The sequence below is a fragment of the Lupinus angustifolius genome, unplaced genomic scaffold (assembly GCF_001865875.1).
Source record: "Lupinus angustifolius cultivar Tanjil unplaced genomic scaffold, LupAngTanjil_v1.0 Scaffold_327, whole genome shotgun sequence".
Taxonomy (NCBI): domain Eukaryota; kingdom Viridiplantae; phylum Streptophyta; class Magnoliopsida; order Fabales; family Fabaceae; genus Lupinus; species Lupinus angustifolius.
The window spans coordinates 156,364-175,378 of NW_017727734.1; the positions used below are offsets into that span (position 1 = coordinate 156,364).

The window sequence follows — 19,015 nt, forward strand, 5'->3', positions numbered from 1 at the left end:
CCCTACATAGATACCCGCCTCAAGGGCAACTAGAAATGAAAAGGACTACTAGTGACTAGCTCTAGTGTTAATATATGATTGGTCGGTTCTGAAGAACTGCCCATTTCAGGATGGTGTCATATCAAACACTTTCTGGGCATCCCTCTCATTGATCCTGATTGCAAAAAGAGGTTATCAGAGATTGTCTAGTTTGTGCTGTGAGAACTGTCTGATCCAACAAAATACCTCATCCCAGGAATACAAGGGACTCATCTCACCTAGACTTTCCCTCAAGACTTTGCTCACGAATCACCACCATCGCCGTCTCTCTCAACATCGTGAGGCTCGTTCGTCTCCCTTAAATTTCCTCTCCACTACTTCATTATTCGTAATGAGTATGCACACTAACTAAGGTTAGCCGATTAAATCTTTTAATAATTATTTTAAAGCGATTGGCCCATCCTAAGACATCTCCTAAAGGAATGCTTCTTGTGGGACCCGATCTTACGTTATCACATAAAAGAAGAATAACATCCCTAACACTTCGAACCATCGTTGAATTACCTTGGACGGTCACATGGTCTAGCCTCTTACATCAGACGACCTCGCTGCGTGGTATCATGTCATCCTTTTTAGGCATCACCTTGCTCATGACATCATCATCAAAATCTAGGCCTGCATAAGTCGCAAGAACAAAAGTAATAGTATAAGTTTGTTGGTTTGGGCATCGGGCTCTTCGTTCGAGCCACAATCTCTCCCAATTATTAAATATACTTCTCACCCAAGCTTGGGTTATTTTCTAAGCAATCAACCAATCAAAACATTACATGTTTCTCGCTCAAGCGAGAGATTCTCGCTCAAGCGATAATTTCAACAAAGCAGACTCAATTCCCTGCATGGCTCTCGCTCAAGCGAAAAATCCACCAAAAACTGGTCAAAATCACCCTTTGAGTCTCCCCCGGGCGAGATATTGACGCTCGGGCGACTAGAATTGCCCAGAACAAGCGAAAACCCTGTGTGACCCTCACCCAGGTTAGAACCACTCGCTCAAGCAAGGCTGGCTCACCCATACGACAATTGGGGACTAGGACTAGGGCTACAATTGGGGACTTGGGCCACCGGATTGAAAATCTCCGTTGTTTTTTATCCCTACACGTTTTAGTTTCTCGAGTGGTGTTCTTTCATGGATAACTACCACAATACTTGATATTTTAATCTATCATAGTGCATACAGCTTAAGAAATCATCCGTACTTAATCCAAACATACAATCATTTTGTTAAGTATGGGTTTCTAAATAAAAAGAAATATAGCTCCCAACTTTTGAGATAGTTGGGAGATTCAGGTGTCATATTCGGAAACCACTATGTCATGATGTATTCTTCCCCACCTTGGGTTGTAACGCGATTGATCTCCTTTACGGTTAGATTTCTAAGAGATTAAGAATGAAGAAATAAGAACTTACCTTACAGTTCTTGAGAAAATCAGAATGAAGAAGAGAAAAGAGTGATGCTAAGGGTTTTATAACTAGAGGGGTCTTTTAAGTACAATGAATCAGATTTAGGGAGGGGAAAACCAAAGGTTTTCAAAGAATAAATGGTGCAATGTGTAGATAAAGGGTTTAAGCGATTTTGTGTAAAAGATGAGTATTTTTGCTTGCTTGACAAGCAAGGTTCACTCGTGAAAGTGACGTGACATATTCAGCGAAATATTCGTGCTTAAATCATGCCCAGGTATTATTGGCTAATACTCAGCTTGATAATAAAAATCTTCTGATTTCGGTTTACGGTTAGAATTTCGAACATAGAATTCGAAATGAAAAGTATTTAAAAATGCGTCATTGACAAACATGATGTCTATCTTGACTCGAAATAATATTTGAAGCCAATGGCGCACTAGGAATTCGATTCCGAGCTACGAAACTCAAAACCACATTATAGAGGACTATCAATTGGTTTTATCCCCCCAACTATTGCTGATGGTGAGATTGAAATCCAGATAGAGGAGGAGGCTGTCACAATGAAATTAAAATTCTGGAGGATGCAATGATCATACATGCCTTAAAGGAAGACCTCTCGATGAATTCAGTGAAAAGCTTCATAGAAAAGGTATAAAGCTTCATTACTCTACCAGAATTATACTACAATGAGAATGGCTACTTCGTTATTCACTTCAAAAATGGACAAGACAAATATGAGGTATTAGCTAGAGGATCATATTCCATATATGGTATACTTATGTACTTACGTCAATGGGTACCTGACTTTGAACTGAAAGAGGACTTATTAAGATTACTACCCATTTCGATTAAGATGCCCAACTATCTCTACACCTTTGGGGAGAAAAGAGCATCACAAAAATTGGAGGTGCAATGGGAAAACCTATAGTAATAGATGAATGTACTGCCAAAAAGCTTAGGGTGACACATGCAAGAGTGTTGCTTGAGTTTGACATTACATCCATATTAGAGGAAAGTATTCTCATCAAAGATCACTTAAGAATGGAGCTTGAATAAAACCTTGAGTATGAGTGGAAACCACAATACCGTAAAAAATACCTCTCAATTGGGCATGACTATGCAACGAATATACCCAAATACTTTAAGCCTCAACCCATACCCAAGCACAAGATCTAGAAAAAGAAAATAGAAGTCCTTCCAATGAATGCTAAAGGGGAAATTGGGGATAAGAAAGGTGAAGCTAATCCACAATAAGAAACAACCGTGGATTACTATTGGTAGTGGTAGAATGGACAAGGGGATATCTCCCCCACCTGGGGGTGATGATGGAACCTTTGAATTACAATGTCACAATGGATACCCCTACGCATTTGAAAAATTATCCTCACTTGAAGACTATTAAGGTCAATCACTTTTACATCCGCCTATGTTCCCATGAATAAAGGTTTATTTTCAAATGGGTAGTTTTTTGAAAGTACATATTAATATATTGATCATGCAAATTTACATCCCATATTACATCTCAAACTTACCCAAAAATACGAAAAAGAAACTCAAGTAAATTAATACATGCATTAATATGAGATATTTAATTCAAAAATAAAATGGAGGATGACGCAAATATAAGACTAAAAGTGATGTATTTTTCACGCAAATTTTTATAATGACACAAGGGTTCTTTGTAATTCCAAAACACTAATAAGATATCTTTAGTTACCCCATTTGAGTCTAGACGTTATGGAATGAGATTGTTTTTGAATAACCCACAATATGTCAATAGTCCGAGGAGGATATTTTTCAATCGTTTTTCTTGACATTCAATTATTAAAGAATAAGAGAACATGTGATTGAAAGATAAGAGAACATTCCTAGCATAAAATGAAAAAATAGCGAAAATTGTACAGAAAAAGCCAAGTAAGAATTCTTAATTAATGTCTCAGGCAAAAGTTATGACAATGAAAAATGCAATATTTACGATGGAAAAAGGAAATGTTCATAAAAATATTTTCGCTTTAATCTTAAGTCATTTTTACCACAACCCATGAGAAATACATATTTTTAGCCTTATATTATTTCCTTTGCAACCCTTAGCGAGGCCATAGTACAAGCCTGAAAAGACCTTATTGAAGACTTATTTTCCTAAGATGTATATGAGAGCATAAAAGTATTACCTCCACTAAACTCATAAAATTTTGCTAAAAACATCTCATCTTTAATGCATAAGATTAAGGTCCATTCTTTCCAATCATTACCATGACCACAACTTAAATACTATCTCGATGTTATCACCATTATCATCACCCCTACTTTAGCACTCTCAACCCAAACATAAATTAAATGGTAGCATCACCACTACATAAACACAAACTCAAACAAAAATTACATTTATTTCTAATAGATTAGGTTCCATGGTATACAGGTGTGTCAGCTAATCGAGGAAGAAGGCAGTGATGCCTAGTTCCTTGGCCCTACAAAGAACCCACAAACAATACTCTGTAGAAAAAATGTATGAAATCAAGATGGACAATAAAATGAAAAAATAGCGAAAATTGTACAGAAAAAGCCAAGTAAGAATTCTTAATTAATGTCTCAGGCAAAAGTTATGACAATGAAAAATGCAATATTTACGATGGAAAAAGGAAATGTTCATAAAAATATTTTCGCTTTAATCTTAAGTCATTTTTACCACAACCCATGAGAAATACATATTTTTAGCCTTATATTATTTCCTTTGCAACCCTTAGCGAGGCCATAGTACAAGCCTGAAAAGACCTTATTGAAGACTTATTTTCCTAAGATGTATATGAGAGCATAAAAGTATTACCTCCACTAAACTCATAAAATTTTGCTAAAAACATCTCATCTTTAATGCATAAGATTAAGGTCCATTCTTTCCAATCATTACCATGACCACAACTTAAATACTATCTCGATGTTATCACCATTATCATCACCCCTACTTTAGCACTCTCAACCCAAACATAAATTAAATGGTAGCATCACCACTACATAAACACAAACTCAAACAAAAATTACATTTATTTCTAATAGATTAGGTTCCATGGTATACAGGTGTGTCAGCTAATCGAGGAAGAAGGCAGTGATGCCTAGTTCCTTGGCCCTACAAAGAACCCACAAACAATACTCTGTAGAAAAAATGTATGAAATCAAGATGGACAAGAGAAACACGATACAATAGAAAACGGGTCACCAATAAACCCTCAACCAAATGGATCAACATCATTGGTAAAGACAATGACAAATTCTCAAGTTGTTGGTATAGAAGAGCATGAAATAGAGGAAATAAAGATACATCATCCATCGGTGGAAGTAATAAAGGAGAACATGGTCCCAAATAGAGGACTATCAATTGGTTTTATACCCCCAAGTATTGCCGATGGTGAGATTGAAATACAGATAGAGAAGGAGGATGTCGCAATGAAATTAAAATTCTAGAGGATGCAATGATCATACATGCCTTAAGGGAAGACCTCTCGATGAATTTGGTGAAAAGCTTCATAGAAAAGGTATAAAGCTTCATTGCTCTACCAGAATTATACTACAATGAGAATGGCTACTTTGTTATTCTCTTAAAAAAATGGACAAGACAAAGATGAGGTATTAGCTAGAGGATCATATCCCATATATGGTATACTTATGTACTTACATCAATGGGTACCTCGCTTTGAACTGAAAGAGGACTTATTAAGATTACTACCCATTTCGATTAAGATGCCCAACTATCTCTACACCTTTGGGGAGAAAAGAGCATCACAAACATTGGCAGTGCAATGGGAAAACCTATAGTAATAGATGAATGTACTGCCAAGAAGCTTAGGGTGACACATGCAAGAGTTTTTGTTGAGTTTGACATTACATCCATATTAGAGGAAAGTATTCTCATAAAAAATCACTTAAGAATGAAGCTTGAATAAAAGATTGAGTATGAGTGGAAACCACAATACTGTAAAAAATACCTCTCAATTGGGCATGACTATGCAACGAATGTACCCAAATGCATTAAGCCCCAACCCATACCCAAGCACAAGATCTAGAAAAATAAAATAGAATAATTTCCAATGAATGCTAAAGGGGAAATTGGGGATAAGAAAGGTGAAGCTAATCCACAATAAGAAACAACCTTGGATTACTATTGGTAGTGATAGAATGGACAAAGGGATATCTCCCCCACCTGGGGGTGATGATAGAACCTTTGAATTACAATGTCACAATGGATACCCCCTACGCATTTGAAAAATTATCCTCACTTGAAGACTGTTAAGGTCAATCACTCTTACATCCGCCTATGTTCCCATGAATAAAGGTGTATTTTCAAATGGGTAGTTTTTGAAAGTACATATTAATGTATTGATCATGCAAATTTACATCCCATATTACATCTCATATTTACCCAAAAATACAAAAAAAGAAACTCAAGTAAATTAGTACATGCATTAATATGAGATATTTAATTCAAAAATAAAATGGAGGATGACGCAAATATAAGACTAAAAATAATGTATTTTTCATGCAAATTTTTATAATGACACAAGGGTTCTTTGTAATTCCCAAACACTAATAAGATATCTTTAGTTACCCCATTTGAGTCTAGACATTATGGAATGAGATTGTTTTTGAATAACCTACAATATGTCAATAGTCTGAGGAGGATATTTTTCACCTGTTTTTCTTGACATTCAATTATTAAAGAATAAGAGAACACGTGATTGAAGGATTAGAGAACATTCCTAGCTTAAAGTGAAAAAATAGCAAAAATTATACAGAAAAGGCTCAGTAAGAATTCTTAATTAATATCTCAGGCAAAAGTTATGACAAAGAAAAATCCAATATTAACAATGGAAAAAGGAAATGTTCATAAAAATATTTTCGCTTTAATCTTAAGTCATTTTTACCACAACCCATGAGAAATACATATTTTTAGCCTTATATTATTTCCTTTGCAACCCTTAGCGAGACCATAGAACAAGCCTGAAAAGACCTTATTGAAGACTTATTTTCCTAAGATGTATATCATAACATAAAAGTATTGCCTCCACTAAACTCATAAAATTTTAATAAAAACATCTCATCTTTAACGCATAAGATTAAGGTCCATTCTTTCCAATCATTATCATGACCACAACTTCAACACTATCTCGATGTTATCACCATTATCATCACCCCCACTTTAGCACTCTCAACCTAAACATAAATTAAATTGTAGCATCACCATTACATAAACACAAACTCAAACAAAAATTACATTTATTTCTAAAAGATTAGGTTCCATGGTATACAGGTGTGTCAGCCAATCGAGGAAGAAGGCAGTGATGCCTAGTCCCTTGGTCCTATAAAGAACCCACAAACAATACTCTTTAGGAAAAATGTATGAAATCAAGATGGACAAGAGAAACACGATACAATAGAAAAGGGGTCACCAATAAACCCTCAACCAAATGGATCAACGTCATCGGTGAAGACAATGACAAATTCTCAAGTTGTTGGTATAGAAGAGCATGAAATAGAGAAAATAAAGGTACATCATCCATGGGTGGAAGTAATAAAGGAGAACATGATCCCACATAGAGGACTATCAATTGGTTTTATCCCCCCAACTGTTGCCGATGGTGAGATTGAAATACAGATAGAGGAGGAGGATGTTGCAATGAAATTAAAATTCTGGGAGGATGCAATGATCATACATGCCTTAGGGGAAGAACTCTCGATGAATTTGGTGAAAAGCTTCATAGAAAAGGTATAAAGCTTCATTGGTCTACCAGAATTATACTACAAAGAGATTGACTACTTCGTTATTCGCTTAAAAAATGGACAAGACAAAGATGAGTTATTAGCTAGAGGATCATCTTCCATATATGGTATACTTATGTACTTACGCCAATGGGTACCTGACTTTGAACTGAAAGAGGACTTATTAAGATTACAACCCATTTCGATTAAGCTGCCCAACTGTCTCTACACCTTTGGGGAGAAAAGAGCATCACAAAAATTGGCAGTGCAATGGGAAAACCTATAGTAATAGATGAATGTACTGTCAAAAATCTTAGAGTAACACATGCAAGAGTGTTGGTTGAGTTTGACATTACATCCATATTAGAGGAAAGTATTCTCATCAAAGATCACTTAAGAATAAAGCTTGAATATAAGATTGAGTATGAGTGGAAACCACAATACTGTAAAAAAAATACCTCTCAATTGGGCATGACTATAAAGTGGCTAGACACCATGAGATTAGCTCCCGTCTCAGGTCCTTAGATATATCAATTTCCCCACTGGTACAAAAACATACTAAAAGTAACAAAGCAACTAAGGTGAGAAGATGCTTTGGTCACCACTTGAACTATCTTCACAACTATACATATCATGATAATGGTAGGATGTGATGCCTTTGGGACTGTAAAACAGTGAAGTTACAATTAATCCAATCTACCAATCAATTAGTGCGACTTTGTGTTTTCAATGTTGATGGAACTTTAAGATGTTGGGTAACTATGATTTATGCTCAAAACCAACTCTAAAATAGGAAGGTATTATGGAGAGATATTGCTCAAATTTCCAATGGATTTGTAGTACCTTGGATTATATATGGGGATTTCAATAATGTCTTGAGTGTAAATGATAAGTGTGGAGGTAGTTGGGTGCAACATCATGAATATGCTGACATGGAGAACATGATGCAATGAGTAGGTCTTTTTTAGGCAGATATTCATGGTCCTCACTTCACATGGTCTTACAAACACAGGGTTGGGGTCATATATTGTAGAATCGATAGATAGAGTGCTTTGTAATGTGGCTAGGTTTCAACAATATCAAGATATGAGGATTGAGGTCCCCCAAGCACATCAAATCATACTCCCATATCGGCCATGACTACAAATAAGCGAAACAATGCTCAAGTTCATATGTTATGATTCCTAAATTTCTTGATTAAGGAGACTAAATTCCTCATCCATGTTAAATAAAATTGGGAATCTTGTATCAAAGGTAGTCCCATGTATTCATGAGGAAGAAATTTAATAGATTATAGGCTATGATGAGGTTATTGGGGAAAAGGTATTCCACTATCCCTGAGCAAATAATGACAGCAAGGTATAGATTAAATAGAGGCCAAGAAAAAATATACAATGATATTTTAACCATACACGGCTAGTAGACTGAGGAGGAAGTCTTTAGGTAGAAATCAAAAATTGAGTGGTTAAAACCATGGGATGGGAAATACTTCTTGTTCCATGCAATAGTGAAAGACAAGTCTAGAAAGAAGGGTATGTGTCAACTGATAATTTGATATAAACCTTCTTGAGGGGATATGTGTTTTGTTGTTGATCGTCTTGCTTGTAAGTTCTTTGTATTTGTGAATGGCTTTGTATGTGATTGATTTCAGTTTGTGTTTGAAATGTTAAGAATGGAATGATTTTGAGTGGGTTATGTATGGATTATTCGTGTTTGATAAAAGAAGATGAATAGAGAATGAAAAGATGAAGGCGCCACAAGCTTGGCCCTTCATAAGCCAATAGAGTTCTCCACAAGGAAGAAACTTTGATAAGAACTAGGTCTTGGTCCAACCAACTAGCTAGGAGAAATTCTCAGCTAGAAGGAATTGATTCCAAATAAAAATCAAGTTAAGTTCTCAATGCTATGTTTGGCTAACAAATAGGTGTGGCTGACCAAGTATGGCTTCACATGATAATGGTTTGGCTCTTGAATTTTTGGCCAAGTTACATGAAATGTCCTACAATGTATTCTAGAAAATACAAGTTTTTGTGCCCATAAATCATTTCCCAATTGATATTTGACCTTGGTTCCAATATGGAAGGTAAGGGACACACCTAGCTTGTTAATTTAGGCAAGTTTTGAAGGTTGATTCGGTTGCTCCATGAGTTAAGCAAGACATAATTGTGCCACCATTGTCTTTGTATCTATTTAGGAAATAATTTGAATTCATTCCACAACCTAGGTTCCAAATATGATAGGAAATCACTCCTCCACACGGCTTGTCTCAACAAGGCAAGGTTTATTTTACCACATGGGTTTTAAGGAAAAAATCCTCTTGGTTCTGATAATGATCACACAGCCTTGTCTCTTTATGGTAAACTTTAATCACATCCCAATTTGTATTTAGCCACACTTACCTTTTTAAGGAAAGAATCCTAGAGTATTTGAATTTGAATTCATCTTGCCTTACAGGCCTTCTTCTATGATCTTGGCCAATTAATGTACAAATTATACCACATGGATTTGATCTTATTATGGAAAGAATCCATCTTACCACACGACTTCTTTAAGGAATGAAATTCAAGTTTTGAATTTGAATTTTCCCCTTGTGTTTAGCACCTAACTTGATGTGGAAATAATCTTCTTGACTTGATGATGTACACACGACTTTGATCCAAATATGGCAACTTATAATCATACCACACAACACAGTTATGAACAAGAATCCTTTTTAAATTTGAATTCCCCTCCTTGTTTTGCACGCATATCTTCATATGGAAAGAAATTTTCCATGAATCTTGATTGATCTTCACGACCAAACATTCCAAGTCAACATTCATTTGTATCTATTATCATATGGTAATAAAGCCTATGGCACATGGTCAAACTCAAAACAAGTTTTGATTATTAATGGACTTATTATAAACCAAATAAATACTTTAATTGTTTTATTTGAACAAGGAAAATAAATCATAATTCTACACGTGGGAAGATGAGTCCGCACTTATTGAATGAAACTCCGAAAATGTCATGCTTCCCCTTCTTGGTCGTGGCCTTCATTCAGTTCTTCCTCAAAGTTTATGCAATAGATGGGCTTGGCATCTTCATTGGGCCTTGTTGTTTCCATCATGACTCCAACTAGTTGGTTGAGAGTTTGGTGTGCCTTTTTGGCCTTGGCCCTGGTCATGGACCCTCCTAACCCTCGTAGTTCCTCTTCATTTATAGGTCGTGGCGGGTTCATATCATCCCCTCCATCTTAGAGTGAATTTGCCCTTACATCGAAGTCTTCGTCACCCATATCAAAGAATGATAGGTCAGTAACATTAAATGTGGCACTAATATTTCCATACTCACCTGGCAAGTTTAGCTTGTATGCATTGTGATTGATTCTTTCTAGTACACGAAATGGGCCATCCCCCCGAGCTGAAGTTTAGATTTCCTTTACGAAGGAAACCTCTCCTTTCTCATTTGGACCCATACCCAATCTCCTGGTTCGAAGATGACTTCCCTTCGCCCCTTGTTTGCTTGGTTGCCATAGTTGTTTGTCCTCTTTATATTAATGACCTCAATTTTCTATCTAGGACCTCTCTGGGAAAAGGTGCTTCGGGCTTGACGGTGGGATCCCATCTCAAACCTCCTTGGGGAATATATCATTGAATTCTTGCAGAAAATCTTTCACAAATTCAGGCAGCATAGTATTATCAGCAGTGTTAGTGTATAGACAAAAATTCCTACAATAGAGTAGGTACATGGGTGATTTTGAAATCAGAGCACCCTTTACCTCCCATTTTGAGGCTAGAAAACTAACATTTTTTTTCCATTTTTTTCATTTTCTTCATTTTTCTTTGAATCATTTTGTCATTTGTTTTGCTCTTTTTTGTCTTGACCAATTTTTCCTTTAATTTTTTGTTATATTCACCAACTTGTTTTGGGGACAAGAGTGAGAGTATAATTTTTCAATCTCGATGTAAAAAAGTGTATTTGTTGGAAAACCCATCATGTATGGCTTTCCGGTCATATTACCAAGGCTTGCCAAGCAGCATGTGGCTGGCCTCCATTGTGACTACATCACACAACACTTTATCTTCATACTTCTCTATTGAGAAGGGAACCTCCCCTAGTTGGTTTACTACCATCACCTCAACCTCACTTAGCCATTGTATCCAGTAAGGGTTTGGGTGGGTCCTTGTCACAAGGCTTAGTTTGGAAACTAACCTTGTGCTCAACATATTGGCACAGTTGTCACCATCAATAATAAGCAAACAAATGGTATTCTCCCTTTGACTCTCATCACTCTCCTTCACTTGGGTCCCTAAGAGCCTTCGCACCGTGAATAGGTGACCTTCTAGCATAATAACATCTCCCTCACTAGAAGCCTCAGACTAAGACTCCACTACACTGTTTCTCACCGCCATGGTCCTCTTGGTTGGACACTGAGAAGCAATGTGTTTGAGTGGTCTCCATGGCCTTTTTCCCTTGTGAGTTGCTCATGACCTCCTTGGTTATGTTACCCTACTCCTTGGAATTGTCTTTCCAACCGAAAGATTAGAACTTTATTATAGTTGTGGAGGAGTATTTAGATTTTGTACTCTTTAACTACTGCTCCAACTTCATGGCCTATTGTACTAAGTCCTCCAGTTCGACATAGGGTTGTAACTCCACCACATCCTAGTTGTCATGTAGTGTTTTTGTAAAGGCCGTCCTAGAGGACATGATTTGACTCCTTTCGGGACTACACATTTCCTCACTTTCTCTCAAATGTGATTAATGTGTATTATTCCCTAATTTTCTCTCAATTTCCCCTTGCATTCTTGATTAAATCAAGTTAACCAAGAATTGATTCCAAAATAGAGAAACCCACAAACATATCAAAACAATTAGGATTGCTTGTTTGATTTTGAGACAAAGAATAAGTATACTTTTTACTTACAACAAGGCTAGCTATGATTACCATTTGATAGAAACCTCTTTGAAGGGGTTTGTGTTTTGTTGTTGATTGATTTTCTAGTAAGTACTTTGTATTTGTGAATGGCTTTGTATGTGATTGATTTCGGTTTGAGTATGAAATGTTAAGAATAGTATGAGTTTGAGTGGTTGTGTATGGATGATTGATGTTTGATAAAAGAAGATGAATAGATAATGAAAAGATGAAGGCGCCACAAGCTTGGTGCTATATAAGCCAATGGAGTTCACCACAAGGAAATAACCTTTATAAGAACGGGGCCTTGGTTCAACCAATAAGCTAGGAAAAATTCTCAACTAGAAGGAATTGATTCCAAATAAAATTCAAGTTAAGTTCTCAATGCCATGTGTGGCTTACAAATAGGTGTGGTTGGCCGAGTATGACTCCACGTGCTAATGGTTTGGATTTTGAATTTTCTTCCAAGTAACATGAAATGTCCAAGTACAATGTACTCTAGAAATGACAAATTTGTGTGCCAATAAATCATTTCCTAATTGATATTTGACCACCGTTCTAATATAGAAGGTAAGGGACATGCCTAGCTTATCGATTTAGGCAAGTTTTGAAGGTTGATTCAGTTGCTCCATGAGTAAGGCAAGACATAATTGTGCCACTAGTGTCTTTGTATCCATTTAGGAAAGAATTTAAATTCATTCCACGACCTAGGTTCCAAATATGGTAGGAATTCATTCCTCCATATGGCTTGTCTCAATAAGGCAAAGTTTATTTTACGACATGACTATTAGGGAAAGAATCCTCTTGGTTTTGATGATGATCACACATCCTTGTCTCTTTATGGCAAGCTTTAGTCACATCCCAATTTGTGTTCAGCCATGCTTACCTTATTAAGGAAAGAATCCTTGAGTATTTGAATTTGAATTCCTCTTGCCTTATACGCATTCTTCTGTGTTCTTGGCCAATTAATGTACAAATTATACCATGTGTTTGAACTCATTACGGAAGGAATCCATCTTACCTCACGGCTTCTTTAAGATAATAAATTTATGTTTTCAATTTGAAATATCCCCTTGCGTTTCACGCGTAACTTGATGTGGAAAGAAACTTCTTGACTTGATGATGGACACACATCTTTGATCCCAATATGGCAACTTTGAATCATACCACACGACTCACTTATGAACAATAATCCTTTTTGAATTTGAATTCCCCTCCTTGTTTTGCACGCTTATCTTCATATGGAAATAATTTGCCATAACTCTTGATTGATCTTTACAGCCAAATATTCGAAGTCCACATTCATTTGTACCTATTCTCATATGGTAATAAAGCACATGGGACATGGCCAAATTCAAAACAAGTCTCGTTTATTAATGGCCTTATTACAAACCAAATAAGTAATTTAATTGTTTTATTTGAACAAGAAAAAGAAATCCTAATTCTGCACGTGGGAAGATGGGTCCCCACTTATTGAATGCAACTCTGAAAATGTCATGCTTCCCCTCATTGGTTGTCGCCTTCACGAGGTTCTTCCTCAAGGTTGATGCAATATATGGGCTTGGCATCTTCATTGGGATTTGTTATATACATCATGACTCCTACTTGTTGGTTGAGAGTTTGGTGCGCCTTCTCAGTTTTGGCCCTGATCATGGGCCGTCCTAGCCCATGTAGCTCATCTTCATTTATGGGCCTTAGTAGGTTCGTATCATAACTTATGAGGGAAATGTACTCTATACACAGTAGACAACCATGCAAAAAGTGTTATCCTTCTATACAACCCTGGAAGGGATGAAGGTCTTGAGAGTTTGATGTAGTGTCTTAGGAGAAGGATGGCCTAACCGAGCATGCCAGAAGTTGTTATGAGACTGTGATGCCTGAAGGTTGGTTGGTGAGTTGGGTGTGAAGGTTGGAGGGTGTATAGGTCACCATTAGTTGAACCACACATCAATGTTGCCTCTGTCTTGAGATCCTTCACATAAAAAGAGAAAGGGTGAAATTCAACATAAACATTGTTTTGTTAGACAAAATTTTGCAACTGAAATTAAATAGGGTCTTGCTTTTGAAACACAAAGAACATTATTAAGATTAAAAATAGTAGATGGAGTTGAGATATGTGCAGAACCCATGTGAATAATGGCTAAACCTAAGCCGTCTCTGATTGTAACTGAGGCAGGCCTTTCATGGTTAGAGTGAAGACTTAAGTTGTTCAAGTATTGTGTGATATGATGATTTGCTCCACTATCAAGAATCCAATTTGAATTTGCAGTAGCATAATTGGCAGTAGGACTTGATTGCAGAAGATGTGGGCAATATTTGGCAATGTGTCCTGGAAAACCATAAAATTGGCAACATGGAGGAGGACGATTTTCATAAGGAATGCAATGTCTTGGATTTCTGGATGGTCCTTGATAATGGGGCCAATTAAAATTGTGATTATGTGGGCTATTGTGGTGGTATTGAAATGACTGGTTTGGATTGGCTGACTTTAATGATGATGAATGCATATTCTGGATAGATCTGTGACGACCTCCATGAGGATAAGTGTTGTGTCCCCAATAATTTCGTGGTCCATTTCTTTGATGAAAATTTGTTGTTGGGACAGCAATGTATGGTGATATATCTTCTTTTCTGTAGAAATTCTTCATGAGCAATTAGGTGGCTATGTAGTTCTTCAAAGTTGAAGGATCATTCTCTTGTACGAATGGCGGCAATAATGTCACGATGTTCTAATCCCAAACCATTTAAAATGTAGAGAGTAATATCATCGTCAGAGATTTTGGCATCTAAGACTACTAGTTCATCAGCAACACGCTTGATCTGAAACAAGAATTCAGTCACAGTTTGAGAGCATTTGTGACTTTTCTACAACTAGTTTTTGAGGGATATCATATGAGCTCGTGATAGATTTGCATATTTGGCTTCAATAGCCTACCATAGATGGTGAGTAGTGTCACAAGAGGAGAATGCAACATTGCTAAGACTACTAGTTCATCAGCAACACGCTTGACCTGAAACAAGAATTCAGTCATAGTTTGAGAGCATTTGTGACTTTTCTACAACTAGTTTTTGAGGGATATCATATGAGCTCGTGATAGATTTGCATATTTGGCTTCAATAGCCAACCATAGATGGTGAGTAGTGTCACAAGACAGAGGGAAACCAATCTTCATAGGTTGCATTTGAGGTTTTCTAGCCATTTGTAGTATTGAACTCATATTGGGGAGAAATGGTGCCATTAATATAGCCAATGCATCTCATGTCTGCAAGTAACGACATGACTTGTCGTCTCCAAGGAAAGAAGTTAGAGGTAGATAACTTGATGGAGATTTGTTCTCCATGTGAAAAAGGAGAAAGCTTAATGCCGCTTGCAGCCATAGAGGATCGCATGGACTATTTTTGGAATCTGATACCATATAAGAATATGGAATATACATTTTCTTATTATTTTCATTTAGAACAATAGTACAATATATAGAATGCATGACATATTGGTTTTGATTGTTGCATTCATTATTCCTTGATTTTCTCTAGTTAGTTACAATTATTAATTGATAAAGAATATCCTAATACATTATTCATTTTGAATGCATGATTATGGTAATTCATGAAATATCTCATTCATTTTAATGCTTTTGTTTTGTATCCTTAACAAGTACCAACCTACGTGAATGAAGCAGTGGTTCCACTTGTATTTTAAAAAGAAGTGATCATTCATTAACTCTAACAAATATCCAATAATAATAGAACAAATACTAATGTATAGTTTTTGACGGCAAGTGACAGAGAACATAGAACAATACAAAAAAAACTCAAGGAAAAGTATGTTATTGTAGAGTTGTAGTTGAGAAATCTATTTCTTCGGTTGAGGAATATAAAATTAGAAGTACAATGGGATGGAAAAACATTTTTTAATAATAATATGCAATTTTATTATGATATGGAGAAATAGTCGGGTTATTGAATTCACTCATTTTTCATGGACTGTGTTCAATTAATAACATGAAGTTGAAAATAGTATAATATTAGTTTTATTTCATGGTAAATTTCGAAAAATAAAAAATACACCATGGACAATTACCAAAGATGTTTTGACTTTATATATTAGTACTGACATTAAAGAAGTTTTGGCTTTATATATTAGTGTAGAGTATATATACTTTGTTTTATCTCATAATTTATTTGTAATTCAAATATTTATAAATATGGAGTTATGTTCTGCATTCAAACTAATGAAATCACATGTATCATTTCCTTACTGTTTATGGCTAAAATCCTACTTTATCGAATTTACTCACATGAATCAATCATATCCTCGTATCCCTATGTAACATCCTGATCCTGGTAAGTGCGATAAGGATCACCTATCCAAACACCATGTGTCAAATCATGTCCCCACCAATTATATTTAGCAATGTAATTTAAAATGGCACATCATTTTGTATTGTAACAATTTTAAAACTAACATTGTTAACATCTTTTCATCTTCCTCAGTCACTGTTACCGTAAAACCCCTTCATCTTCATCACCAAATAACATGAGCCTGTGATAAAGATTGAAAGAAGTATCTCTCTTCATGTTATATATGGTGGGTCCATTTTTTATTTTTTACTGATTAATTAAAATTAAATGGTATTATTTTTCTTTAATGAATAAGATGAATGGGTGATATTTTGTGTGTTCGAGAAGAACAACACTAGTAGTGGTTCCAATGTGTCTGCCACCACCACCAACAGTTCCAAGAAGACTAGAGTTAGCACCTCATATGCCAGCATTTGCTTAGGCTTCGAACCTGATTCACCTTCTTCCATTTACCTTCCATCAATTTTGGACTCTTCTCCTTACACCACCAGCAACACTGCCACATTCAATGACGATGATGGTTGCTCCTATGACAGCACCACCGCTGCTCAAAGAGAGCATGTGTCTTGTTTCTCCATAATCTCAGCCAACAACTTCAACAATGCAACATTTGACCTTGTTCATCCACTGCCACAGACTCCTCTAGATCTTAATCGTCTCACTCGGTTCAAACACAATGTTGGTATCTCAGCCTTCCCTAGCATAAGGTCACTTCAAGATAACCTTCAGATGTCGTTCTTTTTCTCTCCCACCTGAGTCCATATCAATGATTCCAATGACATGGTTGTCGTCCGGAACTGGGTGATGTTAGAGGAGCCGAAGTCTGTGAAAGAGGGTTTGAGAATGTTCAGTATCCTTAAAGGTTAAAAAATGAAAGATGAGAAAGTAGTAAAATGTTAACGGCGTTAGATTTTGTTTATTGAGGACAATTTAACATGTACATTTTTAAACGATGTGACAAGTTTTGATTGGATGGGCTGTGAATGAGACATGGATCTTAGGACAGAGGATCTCATCCATGGTAAGTGTTGACCAAAATACAATCATCTAAAATTGTATTTATTACACAACAGTTTAAATTGGTATTTTAAATTGCGATTCAAATCATATTACTTTTACTATAATTGTAAAAAAATAAAGCAAAAACTGATTAATATAATGCAATTATAATTTCAATTATGATAAAACTCTCAAAACTACAATAATATTGTAATCTCAATTACAATAAGTCATGGAAATCCCTTTAAAATGCTAACTTAATAGATAGATAGAGATACAATATCTTAAAAACTTGGATATGCATACTTTGTCCACCTAATAGAATCCACAACTCTTATAAAAATATAAATCCCTCACTAAGAGTCACACGAAATTTTTGCATTGACAACTTGAAGCTATCAAAACTAAAAGTATCGGAAGACTTCCTATATGTAAGTGTGAAGTTACACATTAGATTTAAAAAGATGAATGAGAGAATTTATAAGTGAAAAATTAATGTCATTGGAACTACTTCAGTTTTGGTTCAAGATGTGATGCCTTACTTGGGAATGAGATTCTTTGTCCCTTAAACTTTATGTATTTCTATCCTGCATCAATTAGTGTTTGTCAACAAATAAAAAATAACATTATATTTTAATATTATTTTACAAAAATAATATATTTAATCCATATGTCTAGATATAAGTGGGCATGATAAGGTTAAGAACACCAAGTTGAGATAGATGATCTTCAATACCTTACTTGTGGATCAAAAGAATCTGCGTGCAGGTCCATATCCTCCCATGTTATTATTATTATTATTGAAGGTAGGGTTATTCTAAAGCATATATGGTGGTGGTGGTGGTGGTGGTGGATACACCGGAAACTGCTGAGGTGGTGGCTGCAAAGGGTTGTTTGAAGAAGATGGGCCACCAGTAAAAAAATGAGGAGGTCGAATAGCAGCAGCAGCATCAACATCAACATCAGCAATATTTTGCCTTTCAACAACACTAAGCATATTCTTCTTCAGGTTCTCAAGAGCCAACTTGAATTGATCAAGTTGGTCTTCATTCATCTCCTCAATAGGAGCAGCCCACTAGAACTGTTCTTGTGCCTCTTTCCTTTGCTTAGCCGGGTCTTCACTGTATTTCTTGTCACTCTCAAGAGCTTCTGATATGACTAACTTTTTCATTCAGCTCCTGAACATTAGCATTTCGGTGAGCCTCTAGAAAATGCATGTTCCCCAAGTTTTGAGGTTGGTCCCTCATGAGATAGCGGTCAATGACAGCATCAACACCAGTTTCACCAAAGGAGAAAAGCTTGTTTGCAGGAGAGAAGACAATGAGGGAAACTTGTGCATCACAAAGAGTGCAAAGCTCATTGGCTTTTAGGAAAAGCCCATTGCAACGTTTGGTGAATGTCACTTGAAGGTTGCTCTCTCTGATTATCTTTTTCATCTCCATCTTTTGACGACCCATGTTCCTCCTTGAGTTAGAGTTAGACATAGCTATGTGAAAATGAAAGAGATGAAAGTAGATTAACGATGGAGAAGGGTTGATAGGGTATGAGTGACACATGAAATGGAGTGAA

The 19,015-nt window shown here is 36.1% G+C and overlaps 2 protein-coding genes across 2 annotated transcripts; one reads left to right on the top strand and one right to left on the bottom strand.

The window, feature by feature from the left end:
* Nucleotides 1–15,362: 15,362 nt before the first annotated feature.
* On the top strand, nt 15,363–17,203 carry LOC109341007. The gene is made up of 2 exons (XM_019578791.1): nt 15,363–15,395; nt 16,775–17,203. Exons 1-2 carry the CDS (start codon nt 15,363–15,365, stop codon nt 17,201–17,203), a joined length of 462 nt encoding a protein of 153 aa, XP_019434336.1.
* A 1,060-nt stretch (nt 17,204–18,263) lies between these two features.
* LOC109341008 (agamous-like MADS-box protein AGL62) lies at nt 18,264–18,930 on the bottom strand. Its single transcript, XM_019578792.1, has 2 exons — nt 18,610–18,930; nt 18,264–18,500 (listed from the first exon to the last, which is right to left on the bottom strand). The coding sequence occupies exons 1-2, from the start codon at nt 18,928–18,930 to the stop codon at nt 18,264–18,266; spliced, it is 558 nt and encodes a 185-aa protein (XP_019434337.1).
* Between the last annotated feature and the right edge of the window lie 85 nt (nt 18,931–19,015).

Coding starts and splice junctions, on each gene's coding strand:
- LOC109341007 (XM_019578791.1), top strand. CDS start 15,363: ATGACTTGTCGTCTCCAAGGAAAGAAGTTAGAG. Junction 15,396..16,774: donor TCCAAGGAAAGAAGTTAGAG/GTAGATAACTTG, acceptor GTGTTCGAGAAG/AACAACACTAGTAGTGGTTC.
- LOC109341008 (XM_019578792.1), bottom strand. CDS start 18,930: ATGTCTAACTCTAACTCAAGGAGGAACATGGGTCGTCAAAAGATGGAG. Junction 18,501..18,609: donor TTCAGGAGCTGAATGAAAAA/GTTAGTCATATC, acceptor CCTATTGAGGAG/ATGAATGAAGACCAACTTGA.